The 16,078-nt window shown below is 42.7% G+C and overlaps 2 protein-coding genes across 5 annotated transcripts in view; one reads left to right on the top strand and one right to left on the bottom strand.

Annotated features, from left to right (window-relative positions):
• Positions 1-6,730: 6,730 nt before the first annotated feature.
• c15h3orf80 (chromosome 15 C3orf80 homolog) lies at positions 6,731-7,874 on the top strand. Its single transcript, XM_027280003.1, has one exon. It carries the CDS (start codon positions 6,844-6,846, stop codon positions 7,504-7,506), a length of 663 nt encoding a protein of 220 aa, XP_027135804.1. The 5' UTR covers positions 6,731-6,843; the 3' UTR covers positions 7,507-7,874.
• Positions 7,875-11,265: 3,391 nt separating this feature from the next.
• ift80 (intraflagellar transport 80 homolog (Chlamydomonas)) overlaps positions 11,266-16,078 on the bottom strand; it is a 36,286-nt gene continuing 31,473 nt past the window's right edge. For all 4 annotated transcript variants that reach the window (XM_027280002.1, XM_027280001.1, XM_027279999.1 and 1 more), the window contains exons 14-20: positions 15,628-15,763; positions 15,390-15,537; positions 14,140-14,311; positions 12,871-12,960; positions 12,495-12,667; positions 12,243-12,366; positions 11,266-11,954 (exon numbers count right to left, since the gene is read on the bottom strand). In XM_027280002.1, the coding sequence (XP_027135803.1) occupies positions 11,844-11,954; positions 12,243-12,366; positions 12,495-12,667; positions 12,871-12,960; positions 14,140-14,311; positions 15,390-15,537; positions 15,628-15,763 (954 nt within the window). In that variant the 3' untranslated portion in view covers positions 11,266-11,843. The remainder of the gene's footprint in view (positions 11,955-12,242; positions 12,367-12,494; positions 12,668-12,870; positions 12,961-14,139; positions 14,312-15,389; positions 15,538-15,627; positions 15,764-16,078) is intronic.

Raw genomic sequence — 16,078 nt, 5'->3', positions numbered from 1 at the left:
ATATTTAGCATACTAAGCATTACAGCAGACTGGAAAAACTTGCTTTTTGACTTGCGAGTCAAATATCAAAGACTCGATTTGGACTTTATCCAAAAACCCCTGGAAATTATATATTTTTCCATCATGTTGTAATCATAAAATGCTGAATCAGATATAGGTATTGGGAAAGAACTTTATCAAAAGAAACAACTGACATAGTCTTTCCCCCCGCTGTGGCTCAGTTTAAACAGTCTTTCATTGTGTATGTGTGTTATGACAGGGCTTTTTTTTTTTACAGATCGACCAACCTGTTTTGAAAGATGATGTCACACACCCTAGAGGGTTAATATGAGCCCTCATTGTGCAGACTCATTATCCATCATACACACACACACACACACACACACACACTCAAAATAACACACAGAAAAACACAGTCACTCACATATAAGGACACTCAGTCAAGCAGGAGGAAAACTCATACCTCTGTTGACTTTATAACATACGTGCGTTCACGTACGCAGATGCACAAAAGGTGTCCTCTTACTCTGGAGATGAGGAACGCCACATCCTTTCAATTTCAATGGGCCATTTCGCCATCAGGGCTGAGTTATCACTGGAAAGATCAATACTAACAAAAGAGTGGTGCCTGCTGCAGCCCAGCATAAAGAAGCTGGAGAGAGGTGAACACTTCTGCATGGAGAAAATGGGAGAGAGGCTCTGGAGATCGTCGGGCCATAAGAGATTTCAGAGGCAGCCTCATTCAGCCCCATACAACGGTATAATGTATAATGCATGGGGTTGTATAAAATTCTAAGCAGTTTTGTTGTGATGAAATACATGATTTTGGATCAAAAAGGGAAACTTTTTTCGTTAAGTCTACTCCTAGAACTCCTGGACTTGGATTTAAACACTAATGACTTGTGACTGATCTTTAAATACACCCCACTTCTCCTTTTTTCATTATCCAAGGCCTATATATGTTTCTTCTTTATCTTTATTTGTATGCTTTTTATTATTTTTCAGCAATCATCTCTATTTGCCATCGTATGTGTATTTTTTTTTCCCCCCTCAAGTTTCATGAGTCCCATGGGGTTTTTTCATCTCACCCACACAGTTTGCACTTCTTTTGTTCTCTATTTTCACTGTGTTGGGATTTAGATGAGAAAATAAACCTCTGGTATCCGAAAAAGCTGTTTAACATTATGCCCCTTTATCACAACTGTTGATGTGGGAAATTAATTAATTTTTTTTTCTTTGCACTGTTATACGAGCATGAGTCCACAACCACACAAGTGACATCATTTAATGCCCGTTTCCTTGTATTTTGCATTTACTATTTGATACGTTTGGCGCCTTGACTACAAATTAAAGTAAAGTCTGTGGGTTTGAGCAATCTCTCTCTCTACACAGCATAAGTTTGTGACAATGGATCTACCAAAAACCTACACAAAATTGAAGCACACAATACAGTGGTTACTTCTCTTATGTGTTCTTTGTGAAAGAAATCAGAGTTTGTCCCAAAACATCTTTTTTTTTTGCAACATAAGGCAACATGTGTCTTTTCTAATATGTCAGGCGCATCTGTCCATGATGCTGTCGGTGTTTAGATTTGACACCTACACAGTTTCACCATGAATTTCTTGGGAATCTTTCATTGTTTTCCCTTTGACTAGAGGGGATTGGCTTTAATTGTTGTCCATTTTCACATATTAACAGATTTCCTGTCTCTGGACATCCATAAAATGGATGGAGGGAAGAAACAGAGGAAGGGAGACAATAATTTAGGCAACAAGGGGGATAAAGAGTGCTTAGTGTCTGCATGATCTCTGGGGAACTTGGATGTTAGTTTGAATACTCTTCTCCCCCTTTCTTCCCCCGCATTAGTTTACACCCACCCATCTCTTACACATACCCTCCACTTATTTCTCTACATTATACCAAGCCTGTCAGCATTTATGTGTAATATGTGTTGTGTAATAGCCTGTTTCTGTTTTTATCTTTCCCTCTTTCTGTGCTTGTTGGCGCTTCCACGTTTCAGAGCCCTCCGGGTCCTCTGTGCATTCAGGGGCCACAAAAGAACGAGTCCTGGGGATGTAACGTGGGTGTTTGGTATGGGGTATGACTGAAGGCCATAGTCTATAGTCACCTTCTGAGACGCAGACACATCCCTCCTTTTAGAGTGACTCAGCACAATAGTGCGGAGGCAGGGGTCAAAAATCCCCAGCCTTCCGCCTCCACTCAAAACATGTGGGAATGGGAAAACTTTATCCTATATTTAACCTCCAGGTGTCTGTCTGGTTTGTGTGCGAGCGCCAGTAACTGAGTCATCAGCAGCTGGGTGCTGTAGATGGGTTATCTTATAGGGGAAAATGAGGTGGCCCTTGCTCTTGGGGGTTGGTTTGGGGGCTTTTAGTAGTCTAGGAAAAGTTGTGTATATGCCCCCTAATGCTCTAAAAAGTCACCTCCCTCTGATGAGAACTTTCCCCATTAAATCTGTCTGAGGTTGGAGGGTGTGTACATTAGATTTGTGTGTAAAGTCTAAATCCATCCTGCACTACCAGCTACATAATATCAGAAAATGTAATGCTCCCCTTCTTTATAAAACATCTTTCCTAATTAATAGTTAATTAACGCATAATTTCTTACCAAGATAGTAACAGTAGTCAGGAATAAGATCTTGGGTTTTATGTCTGTCGCAGTGTGTGCAAAGGCAGTATTCCCAACAGGTAAAAAGAAAGTTGTTAATGTATATCTATATAAATCTTTCCTGGCAACACGATGTTCCCATTTGAAGCAACAATGCTGAGTCAAATCACTTAGTGCTATTACCCATCAAACCTGTCTAAATGATAGCAGTGTATTACGGCCTACAACCATCATATGGACAACCTTATATGGTTATTCACCGTAAAGTCAAAAAGCCCGTCTCAGCAGAAACCTCCCAACTCATCAGATTTATTAAGAGCACTGAGGCAGAAAAAAGGACTTTGCCTCCCTCTCTCTCTCTCTCTTTCTTTCTCTCCTGTGAAGGATTTTTTGGGGGCTTTTAGAGCAGGTTTTCTCCTCAAAGGAAGTCAGGATTCTGATTCTTCTCCAAGCCAAAAACTACAAAAACGCTGGGAGAACAAGCCACATAAAGGTAAGAGGCACACACTATTTGCTAGAAGTGGCCACATTCACTTGCTCAGTTCACGTCTTGAGTTTATACTATGTAGTGTTTTAAATGAAGTCGGTCCCATGACCTGCGTCACATGTCATCCCTTCCCGCCTCCATTTGCCGTGCCTCTATCGGCCACATATTGTCCAGTGACGGAAAAAAAAAAAAAAAAAAAAAAGAGAGAAAACATGCTTGAAACTTCAAGACACCCACACAAATGAACTAAAACATAAATATAGTTGCCCCATACTCTCAGCACACACACGCACATACACACAATCCCGTAGACTTAAAGACCTCTGAGCCTGCAGAACGATAAGATTAGAGGAAGTACGTGGGTGTGAAATAGCTGTGGTGTGGGACTTTTTGGATTCACACAATCTACACTGACTGCAGGCCCTGCTTTTTATTAGAGTTCAAGCTGATGGGAATACACAGACTCTGATGACACCCACACACATATCCTGCAATTCTGGACTAAGAACTGCACAGATACAGCACACACACTAAACAAGATATAACATTTGCATTCATCCTCCATAGTCTGCAAATTCAGACGTAACTATTCTTACACATGCTTGCACAGCAGGAGCATATGTCTGGACACTAAACACTGCTGTGATACACTTCACAGTCAATCACACCATGTAAAGATCAGATTCCTTCCTTATATACAGTAAGTAAAGAAGCCACAGAGGCTGAAGTTGGTCTCGGGGCAGTAACCCTGAGGTTGTGACTTCTGCTCTGGTGCAAACAAAGCGAAACCCAGAACCATCAGTGGGTCCATTAACAAAGCCCGGGGCCTGACAAGGCTCTCTTTGTTTCATAATTAATGCAAACGCGATAACCGTGACATTGACAGTTGGGCGGTCCGTACATCAACGTCTCTGACACATGAAAATGAACGCTGCCATTCATCATTACACAGGGCTAATGGACCCCATAAGACTGAATTATTAAGCACAACACAAGAGACCTTTGTGCCAGATTAATGGAAGCATACAGCGCAGCACATTTATTACAGTGATGAAGAGTAGTCTGTGTGTTATCTTGTTAATTGTTATCCATACGGGAGGCTGCGACTTCAAATGATTGTGTCAGTTAATGCAACAGGAGCAAAGTTGTGTTGCTGGTGTTAACATCTGCCTATCAGCGTCTGAGTTTCTGCCTCCGTGTGCATCAAGGACTCACAAGTCTCATGACATCTGTTAGAGCACAGACACGTCCCACTTTCTGTAAATATACTGTGCAAAGAACACTTGTCCTTTTCGGTGTCCTATGGGATGTAGTTGGCCTCCAATTAGTTTGATGTGTTTGCTGAAAGCCGCTCCACGATGGACACAGAAGGAGAAAGAGGGTGAGGGGCAAAGGAGATAAAAAGAGAATTTATTCAATCAATGTTACTCATCCATGAACAGCACTTTGTGGTGGATTTGAGGGAAAATGTGGCAGGATGTGGTGGGTTAGAAAGAGACCTGAGAAGGAGACATAGGGCAAATAAGAGTGAGCAAAGATATGTCATTGAATGCTTAGCAAAAAAATAAAAAAAATGAAATGGAAAAACGTTGTATACTTACTTTTTCAGGATGAAGAAACATCTTTATTATCTCATTTCTTAGCTTCATAACTGTTTACATGGGTTTGAGTCGGATTGAAAGGACAAATCGTTCCTCTATACTGTGGAGCATTTTTCTTTTTTTCCAGAGAGTGAAAGCTGTGATCAAAAATAGCATTTGTTCCCTATATAAATGTCAATAAGAGTTCACAGAGTTGCAGAATTGCAGAAGTGCTGGGAAAGCCCTCAAACAAAGGAACTGAAAAGGGTTTCTCTTAGAGCCACTGTCCACAGGCTATTGATTGTGTATTTGTTTATTCGGTTAGAAGGTAGCCATGCGATCAGGTTTCCCTAATCGAGGCAGATTAGAGAAAGAAATACGATGCTGCATGAATTAGGTTGCATGATGTTACCCTTCTACTGAATTTCACGTCATAATGCTCCGGTAATTAAATTTGGTGTATTGTGCATTAGGCCTTGTTTAGGGAAGAAAGGAATACAGACTGGCTGTTAGTGACAAAATGTAACATGTAGATAGAAGGGGGGGGGAATGTTTCTGTAATTTAAAAGGATTCACCACATGATTTACACCATAGAGACTTGACAAAAGACTGTCAGCAACATATCTCATCACTGAGATCTCCATTATTTAGAATACACTAGCGGGATTCAGTCTTTTTTTGGGGTTGTCTTAATATCATAAATCCTTTTCTCTGAGGAAAAGAGGCTTTGATCCTTTCAAATCCAATAAGGGCATGTGGCTTTGACAGCGACCTTTGTTACTATATAACCACTGTAGAACATTATTCATATAGTCACTGTATCACTGCAATACAACATGAAGACTGGTTTAATTAATCAGTTAATATTCAGTACTTGTGGAGCGGATTACTGAGCCGTCTGTCATTCTTGGATCTTATCCAAAGGGACATATTTAGTGTAAATTAACACGTTGGGGGGGTTGGAGACTGTCATTTAAACTGGAGACTTAGTTTTATGGTTATGTTCTTCAATTCTGCAGACACATGGTCCTCTAGGGTGATTGTAGACTAATGTGAATCTAGACACTCTTCTAATGGGGGGCCATTACAGCCCACATAGCAAGAACTATTCATTTTTTATGAGCGGGGTAGATGTGTTGGCGCCTTATATCAGGGGCATTCACCCTTACTGGTTACATCTGGCAGTGTGTCCATACAGGACTAAGTAAGGGTGCAAGTTCAAAGCACGGTTATGCTTTTTCTGGAGGGGGGTGATGGTTCATGAAGCAGGGGTCTGAGGACTGAGGGAGACCCTTTAGTGGGTTAGAGGCCCAGGGTGGTGGACTGAGTAGATTTACTCAAGTACTGCACAAATTTGAGGTAACTGGACTTGAGTATTTCTATTTTGTGTTACTTATACCTCAACTATGTTGCAGATTTTTACCTACAAAAGACATGACAATCTTAAAAAATATAAAGATTTAACTACCACAGTACATAAAATAGTTAAAATTGTCTCCACTACATTATAGTCTAATGTTTTTTTAGCACAGAGGGACTATTTTACTGCACTATGAGCATGTTTACTATAGTTTTAGTGGCATTTACTTGTAAAGGATGCAGAATGAGGACTAGTTTGGTGCAGGCTATAATGATTTCTGACTCTCCCATCTCCCATGTACAGGTTTTCCCTACATGACCTTACCAAACAACACAGATCATGTGGCTCTGCAGCAAACACTCATCTGAGTGGGGTTTTTGTTGATGTGAGATGGGTGGCGTCACACTTCTCTTGGGCAGGACAGCTGAGACAGGTGAGTGTCAAGTGATGGGGACTGTGCGTGGGTTGTGGGGACATGCTAGGGAGGCTGATGGGAATGTCTTTACGTAATAATGATGTAAGATTATTCATGATTCTCATCACTGCTCCCTCCAGACACTGATGTTGCTCCACTCCTATCGTCCATATACAGCAGACAGGTCGTCCTCAGCGGGGGGGCACCTGCTGTCCCGCTCCTCGCTGCAGTGGCTGCTGTGAGAGCGGATGATTAGCGCACAGCTGGAGGGAGAGAGAGAGAGAGAGGCAGACCTGTAACACCTGAACGGACTTTAAACGTTATTGGGAGACGTAACGCGCGCGTTACTTTTCCGTCCCGGGAGATCCAGAAATGATGCCCCGTCTGTCGGGCGGCGGCAGGACAACGTGCGGGACCACTGGCACCTTTTTGTCGGCATGTCTCGTCTCCGTTTGTCAAGCCCTCCGGAGCTGCGGGGAGGTTCAGTGCGGCGACGGCCAGCAGTGCTGTCCGCCCATCGTCAACGAGAACGGCAGTGCCAGCTCGGCGGTGCGCTGCTGCAAGCTCCCCATCCACATTTTCTTCGACAACGTAGGCTGGTTTACGCGGAAGCTGTCGGGCATCCTGATCCTGTTGCTGCTCTTTGCCATGGGCTACTTCATCCAGCGAATCATCTGCCCGCGGCCCCGCCGGCACCCGCACAATGACCGCAGCGAGGAGCCCTCCCTCTTCCACCACGGACACGCATCTGCGTCCCAGGATTCCCTGCTGGACCGGTACCCCGAATACAGCCTGGGGGACTTCGCCTCTCCCAACCTGCCAGCCTACGACGAGGTGAAATACTTGCCCACGTATGAGGAGAGCATGCAGGAGATGCACAGAGACCGGTCCGATGATAACTTGCTGTCGGAAAACGAGAGGGGCGGTCAGGGCAGGGTGAGAGCTGCGGGACCGAGAGCTGGAGAGCAGAGACGGGATGTCCTGGAGGCGTCAGGACCGCAACACAGCCCAAGGACATCTCGGAACTCTGTGTGAGATTGGGAGCAAAGCAACAGAGACAATACAGCATTCTTATTTGAATATAATCAGGGTAATCATCTTGCAGAGATATAAACTCAAGTGCAATTATAATCCTGAATGTTAAGAATAAAGGAGGAGCTGAGAAAATGTACGTGTTTTGTAAGATTATAGGGGATTACTCGCCTTTTGTATATGCAAATGACCGCTTGGGTTAAGCAATGGAGATTATAAAGTAAGCGAAGGCGGCTGGAATTGACGCTCTTTGTGATGGGGACAGCTTATTTGGCTCCGGTACAATCGCATTAAGTTTTACTTCAGCACCTCAATCCTAAATGGCACTGTGAAACCTTTTTTTTCTTCTGTCAAATTCTCATCCTTTCTCAGTCCTAATGCTAAATATTCTGCTGGACCCGAGAGAAAAACCCTGCTTCTTCTTTTATTTATTGAATTTGCATACAAAAGGAATTATATTTAGATTTTCTTTTCTCTCTCAGTAACCTGAAATATGGGTTGAGAGGAGGAGTGAGGGGAAGGAATATGAATATTTGAATACTTTCTGGAGCCAGTTAATTTCTAGCTTATCAGCAGGGAAGCAATATTCTCTCACACTGACTTAACACGCACACACATACACACTTCAGAGAGGGTTGACAGATGAGTATTTTATCAGTGACCTGAGCCATGTCTGATATGCCTGCTGCAGAAGTGTGCATCTTGGGAGCCTTGCTGTCCCAAGGCTACACATATCAGTGTCTGCCAGGTTTTGAATTCAGGAAAAAACAAAAAAAGCTGGTATACTATTATGGTGTAAGTTGTATTTTGATGATAGCATGTCAGACTCAGCTGCCCCGAGCAGAACTGACAGTGCACAGCTCAGAAAAGATAAAGGGACATCTGACAGGAAACAAAAAGGACAGACAGAGACAGCAGGCAGTCGTTTATTTGTTCAAGTCTGAAGATGCTTCAGATCTACTTAGATATGACCCCAGGTCAATACCCCCTGCTAATTTGCATCTTTGCCTAATGAGATGAAGTGTCTTTATTGATGCTGCAAACTGAAAACCAAGCTGACAAACACACACTTCATTACATCAGGTTTAACGGCCTGTTTACCTGGACTAAAGCTATAGGTGTATTTGCCGTAAAAAATGCCTCATTATGTTAGAAGATTAAGCTCATTTGTCATTAGACATTACTTTGACATTAAGTGGGTGTGTGGTAAACAGTCACACTTGTGTTAGAACATCATTAGTCCTGAGCTAAAAGAGAAGAAAACCAAAATATATTACAAAGGAGAGTTTCGATTAGGTCTATAAAATGACAGACTAGAGAAAAATGTCTATCATAGGTTTCCAAAGTTCAAGACGACATCTTCATATTACTCTTTTTGTGTGACCAACAGTCCAAAACACAATAAAATTTAGTTTACCATCATGGAAGGCTCAGAAGACCCAAAAATACTGAGATCGTAGAGGCTGGAACTAGTGAATTTTTGGTAATTTTGCTTAGAAAATAATCAAAATAGTCACAGACTAATGATTTCAGCTCTATCCTTACATCAAATAAGTCTCTTTACTTGTGGCAATCAAATGTATTTACCTGTCCTGAGTAAGAAAGTGTCTGTAAACTGTGCAGCTTTATCCACGTATCCATTCTATCTTTAATTGTGCATACGCAGATGAAAAACACCCAGCGACACTCAACTTATTAAATCAACTCAATTGATTTATCTGTCATGCGCCACCAGAAATGTCCAGTGCATACTCATTGGGACAGTGTAATAAATGGGAGCATTCTTATTCACCACAATAAGGAACGCTTCAATCTCACTAAAATGTTTCGCAATTAAAATATGGAAGAAGAAATTGCTGTCAAGGGCATCTATACCCGCAAACCTAGATTTTACAATTAGAGACCTTGAGCTCCTCTAATGCTCCTGACACTAAAAGTCTAAGTGTGATTGTGGTGGCTTTCGTAATCCAATACTCCCAGACCATGATGGCAGAGCCACTAGTGAACATTGATGGCTTTCCTTTCCAGAGGGAAAATTGTGGGTTCTTGGAAGTTTGCACTTAGAGGCATTAAATCTATACTTAAAACCCACTGATGGGTAGATGAGGTGGAGTATATGACCCTGAGACGTACGAAACCATGTATGAGTGCTATACAAACAATGAGAGGCGTCAATGTTGCATTTCACTCTCCCTCTTCATGGTCAGTGCACTTTACTGTGAGACAGCTCCTAGAGCAGAGGGCATGGTCGGTCTTTTACAGTTCCCATCATGAAACTTTAATCAGATAATGCAAAGCTGGGACATCCCTCTGCCGTGGGAGCAGACAGGGAAATACTTAACTTTCTCCTCCTCAAGTGTGTAAAATGCAGATACAAACATAGAGACACAGGCAGAAAACGGATTTGAGGTAAGCACGCGGGTGTTGTTTAGCTCAGTTGGTAGAGCATGTATGAAGGCTCAGTCCTTGCTGCAGCGGCCCAGGTTTCGAATCCGACTTGTGGCCCTTTGCTACATGTCATTCCCCATCTCTCTCTCACCGCATTCCTGTCACTCTCTTCAGCTGTCTCTATACAATAAAAGATTGAAAAGGCCAAAAAAAAAAAGAATCTCTGCCAATGATACAATTATTCTATTTCTCACAGGACCAGAGAACAGACAAACTAAAGGTCAAATCAATGAGCATTATCCTCCTCATGAATTCTACATTATATCGGGGAAGTGTATTTTTGGGGCAGCTGCAATGTTTGACTATCAATCTAACATATGAGAACCTGCTAGCCATTGAATATGGGAAAGTACAGAATCTATTTGGTATTTTGTGGTGTGTAGTTTTAAAAATATGAAATACTGAGATTAAAAAGTCTAAAGATTGGCAGTCTGAACATGAGTTTTCTGTTCTTAAATCTACAGATTAGGATCAAATAGTCTAGTGTAAAGGGGAGAATTGGGTAAGAATCATCAAAAAATCCTAGCCACATTACTAAGATTAGGTACAGTGTGCATTGTATAGTTTAAAAAGGAGGTACATCATTCATTTCAATTCTATTTTTCACCATGTGTGGCCACTCTAAGTGGTAATGCATGTGAAACCCGACTCCTTGCTGATAAGTCTTTTCATAGATTAATGGTGTTTGGTCTGGATGACTATGGTTTATCGCACAGTGAGTAGGCTTAGAAAGAAAGCACAGGGAGTGAAATGAGAGAAAGACAGTGAGTCACAGAGAGACTTAGGCCTGAAGCGGCTAAAAGTGCAGGGTGCTGAGGAAAAAAAAAAAAAAAAGCAACAGCAAGAGAGAATGAACCCATTGATAGATTTTCCTACATCTTCTGTTTTCTCTGATGTTTCAGCATCTGTGGAGCCAGTTTCAGGGATTATGCCGATCACTTTCTACCGTATCTGTCCACATCATGGTCTAGCAGTTGTGTTTTTTGGAGAGCCCTGAGACAGATCTTCTCCCTCATTCGTCCCTCTTGAGCCACTAGAAGAGATGGATAGGCTATAATGGTCCGCTGATGTACTGGCCTTCTGCCAACCAGGGGGTGGAGCTGCATGGTAAGCAGTTGGTTTCACACCTCAGCAGAAAAGGAAATACAAGAATAACTCAAAAGAGAAGCACATACTGTAGATATATTGGACTCTAAAACATACACATGCACCTCAGTACCTTCAGGGTGCATGAGCAAAGCTGAGCAAACATTTCAAAGATACTCTATGATCTTTGTGAAGCACTGAGGCAACAATGATAAATTGAGAAAGCAATTTTGGCTGAATATACAGTTTTTCCATCTGTTTTTATTAAATTACATTCTTTTTAGTGTTTACAGAAGGCAAAGTTTTTAATATATAAACAGTAAAAATATCTATGCATATAAAAAACACGCAAGTCAAACGTCACTGAAAACAAACCAAAGCGAGAGATTTGTGCATGATGCACTGAAATCGCTGAGAAGCTGAGGCCATAATGGTGCTGCTGCTGAGAAATACAGATACTCTTATCAAAAGTCGAATCATCCTCCCGCGGTAACAGAATATCGTGTACAATGTTGTGTGAATGTTTTATATTACACAGCGTACGAAACAAGATTGTAGCGAAGGAGTCAACTATAAGTGTCATATTCCTCATGGCCTACTAATGGACTACACATCTCCAAATGGTCCCTTTTGTTGTTTTTTTTCTTGAAATTATTGTACGTAGAACTAGTGGTGAACATTGTAGTTCAACATTTTTTTATTACTCCGAGGCCGAGCCAAACCACCTAATATTCACCAAATGTCAAAAACACATGGGAATCAATTTCTGCAAAGCTGATGTTTTAAAAAGAAAGGTCCCCTGAGCATCAACGTCGCGAGGCCACGCTGCTCCTCACAGAAGCATTAGCAGCTCTCTCTCTCTCCTTAGACAGCTCCATCTCTATCTTCGCCTGGATTTTCTCCCAGTCCACCTCAACCTGGCAGAGACACAGAAAGAGGAGATGAGATAAGATGAGATAAGATACGGTACTTTGCTTTGAACTGTTTGGGGTTTGATCACGCAAAGCAGCTAAATTAGTCACATTAACACGATAATGTTAAGTTCTGACTGGACGGCAGAGGAAAAAGCTAAAGTGACACGAGTGTTTACATTTCCCCGTGGGAAAAAATAAGACAAAGACACCCTTCACTGCTAAAGAGGTGTCCAGGGTGATCACTGCCCAAATCGATTAATGCAGTGTAGCAGACAGGCTGTCCTAACTTACCCCTTCAGCATACTGCAGGAATCTCTTATTGGTCTCCTTCCTGCCAAATTTCTGTAAGAACTTTTGCCGGTAGGCCAGCACAGTGTCCACGTGGGTCTTGTGTTTGACGGCCATCTCCAGTGCCCTGGGCACAAGATGACAACATGTATGTACACATCCATCCGGTATGAACAAACACGTCATCCTTCAAAATGACTTATGCTGCTTTCAGCTGTACCATCACACAAACATTCAGACAAACACTCGTCGTACCTCTCCCAGTTGAAAAGGTCAATGTTGACTTGTATGGCCTGGTAGATGAGACCAGCTTGTAACAAAGTGGCCTCGGCCTCTTGGACCTGACCACTGAACATCAGCATGTGGGCCAAAGATGACTCCTTAGATGGCTGCTCCTTTATAAAATTGATGTACTGAACCCGAGGTAACTGAAAGATGAGAGGGAGAGCATGTGCAGAGGGAAGAAGAAAAGATTGTGAATGAGATACCTGATCTCTTTTGAGTCACTTCTGTCAAAATCATTGAAGTTTCTGTGTGTGTGTGTGTGTGTGTGTGTGTGTGTGTGTGTGTGTGTGTGTGTGTGTGTTGGAGGCTCTGGCTAAAGAACAGAGTCATTAATTAATGTTCTTACCTCTCCAATGGCAGCATAGGCCATCTCTGCTGTGGTCAGCTCCCTGTTTGCCATAGCCATACCAGCAAGACATGCCCACAAAGATTGGTCCTATAAATAAATAGATTTAAATTTAAATGAATACGATGACCACACAATGTGTGTGTGTGTGTGTGCACAGGGACAGAGTATCTGTGTAGTAAATCTTGCTCATTTCCTGGCAGGCCTCATTGTAGTCATGCTCCAAACCATTCATAAAAACATGTATGACACACAAACAAACATAAACATAGACATTTGCCGTGTGCAGCATCCGTCAACAAATGTGTCACCACTTTATTCAACGCAGCTGCGTTCATTAAAGCAAGGCCTTAACCACCAACTGGCCAACAGTTTCATCCCATTTCACACTGGAGTCACTGCTCTGTAATTCCCCCTTTAATCACTGTCCATCTCTAAGACAAACAACTCTAATCGGAAACCACTCCTGAAAACAACAAACGCCACTACGATGACATCTTTAGGAGAAGTCTTCTTTTTAGTGTGGCTGTGTCATAGTCCCACTCTGTATACCTGTTTGTGTGGATGCCTCTAAACTATTATATGCATCCAATCAGGTGAACGCTTACCGACAATGAGGACTGAGATTCTGGGAAAAGCCACGCCGCCACCAAACTCTTACCAGAAGTAGACGGGGGAGGGGTCGAAGGAGAAGGCTCTTAAAACCAGTGCCTCACCCTTCGTCCCTCGTGTCCCTCCCTTGGTCTTACTCCTAGCTGTCCATTTCTCCAGGGTTGTGGTTATTGCATCATCACCCAAGCAAAGACACACTGAGTTCAGCGTGCGTATGTGTGTGCGTGTGTGCGCGCAAGTGGAGAGTTTACACATGCATATAGTGGAATGTGTATTTATGAGTGAGGTCTATGGGGGCTAAATCCGGTAAATGGTGTCACCAGGCTAATTGAAGGCTAATTAAAGCCTGCTGGTCTGTTCCCATAAACCTGTCTACTACCTTCTCATTTCAGACTGTCTCGCTCTCTTACATACATATATACAGGCATGCGTGTGCGTGTGTGTGTGTGTGGACTGTGCCAGAGCTCTAGACTCCAGCATATGTCACACTATCCTGAGGTACAGATGCAAAATAGAACAAATGTAGTTTTGTTTGGGTATCTAACGTGCAAAGATCCACTTCAAACTCTAAGACCAGATGAGTCAGAATTATGTCACAGCAGATATATTAGCCAAGTTCAATTAGCGCACATGAATAGAGATATCCGAGAATCTTACCTTGGCGAAGCGGCAGAGGCGCAGAGCATCCTCCCAGCGTGCAGAGGTGCTGTAATTATGCAGGAGTGCTGGGTAGGGCGGTATACTGCTGTACACCAGTGAGCCGTCTCCTTGCCGTAATGCCACCTTGGTGCCAACATAACTGAGAATGTGGGGTGTACGGCTGAATTCACTTTGAAGGAGACACACACACACACACACACGCACAGTGTTAGAGCAGATACATGTAACCACTTCCTCAATGTTTTGTTGTCACAGAAACGCGAGCTAAGAACAATATCAGTGTTTATTTCTGTTATGAAGGCTCACGTGGGAAGTGAAAGTAAAAATGAAGTCAACGTGTAGAGGATGATGGATTGTGCTAATTAAGAACACAACAATTACCTTATTGACCATGCAGTGTTTGCATGTGTGTGCATGTGCCAAAATGTTTAATACAAAGACTAATTTGTGGCAGCCCACCACATATACAGTTTTGCTGAACTGATGAAATAACATACTGACAGTGCTGCTTTTGTAACTTCCACTGTACTCTGTCCAAACTGCCCTCCATCACAGACATCCGAAAAACCTAGAGTTAAGCTTGTATTTGTTTATTTATTAGCTCTTGCAACTTGGTATCTGGTGTTGCTGATTTGCACATTGCATAAAAACACACTTTTAATGAATCCCATGATCCAATTCTGGCTGCTGGAGCACCAAAACAACAACAAAACTAAAAAAAAAAAAAAAAATAGCAACACTAATTGAGGTTGTGTGGCCATAAGCAACCTCCAACTGCAAAACTTGATCCTATTAAGAGTAAATATAAGGGGGGAAAAAGTATGATTCAGCATAAGAAGTGTAAACATTTACAACAGCAAGCTATGACAGAGTCCAAAAGTAAAGAAAAGGACAGTGTATACATAAAGGCAAACCAAAAAGATTAGTGTAGCAGAGACATGTGAAAGTAGTCCAGAATGGATTGTATGACAGTGCAGGCACTCTGCCGTAGCACCTGGCTGAAGCCGAGGACTTTTGGGCAGGAAGCATTGTAAGGTCTGACAGCTGCTGGCAAAGAAGAGTGCCTAAAGCGCTATTTGTTGTACCGTGGGGAATGAGCTGGAAGGTGCAAAAAAAGCTGCTTCTATCTCTCTTCTTAGCTTTTATTTTATAGCTTTTCCTATTACTCCTTTTCCATGACTATTTTAAGCTCACATGAAAAAAACACGGTTGTATAAAAGCGAGAGGAGCGGACTGCGCGCGTCTACCTTCCATCCTTTATGTACAGTGTTTTTGGCAGCAGGTCCTTGTCAGTGAAGACAGCACTCGGGTAGTACCACACAGTTAGCTGATTGTCTTGGACGCCACACAGGATGTTAGCGCCATCATTCCATGCCATACAGTGAACCATGCTACCTACAGGAGAGAGCACACATACAACATTCATGTTAGCACGAGAGTCATTACACATCCTGCCAAAGGGAGCTCCCGTCCTCCCCGTCTCACCAATTTTGCAGATTTTGGGTTCCCGCCCGAGATGACGCGCAGAGGTCAAGTAAAGGTCGCGGTTCTTGTCTATCAGGGCAATCTTCCTTTCGGTGGATGGGCCACACTGGTCCAGAGCTACCTCCACCACCTCCAGCTACATATGAATAATGACACACACAAGCACAAAGGTGAGAGGGGACAGAGGAGTGAGTGATGGAGGGATGACAAAAGATCAGGAATATAACAAAGGGGGAAAAAGGGGGGGAGCAGTTTGTACCGTGACCCAACAATCTTTCTCCCAAGTGTGTGTGTGTGTGTGTGTGTGTGTGTGTGTGTGTGTGTGTCTGAACCTATGTGTGAGTGAATGTGTGTGTGTTTTTGGCCAAAGCCAGCTGGCCTTGGTTCAGTGTCTTGGAGCTGTGGAGTACTGGCAGACAAAGTCATGCTGACAAACAGTGAGTACTGCTAC

This window comes from Larimichthys crocea, chromosome VII (genome assembly GCF_000972845.2).
Source record: "Larimichthys crocea isolate SSNF chromosome VII, L_crocea_2.0, whole genome shotgun sequence".
Lineage (NCBI taxonomy): Eukaryota > Metazoa > Chordata > Actinopteri > Sciaenidae > Larimichthys > Larimichthys crocea.
This window is presented reverse-complemented; position numbering and strand designations above follow the sequence as displayed.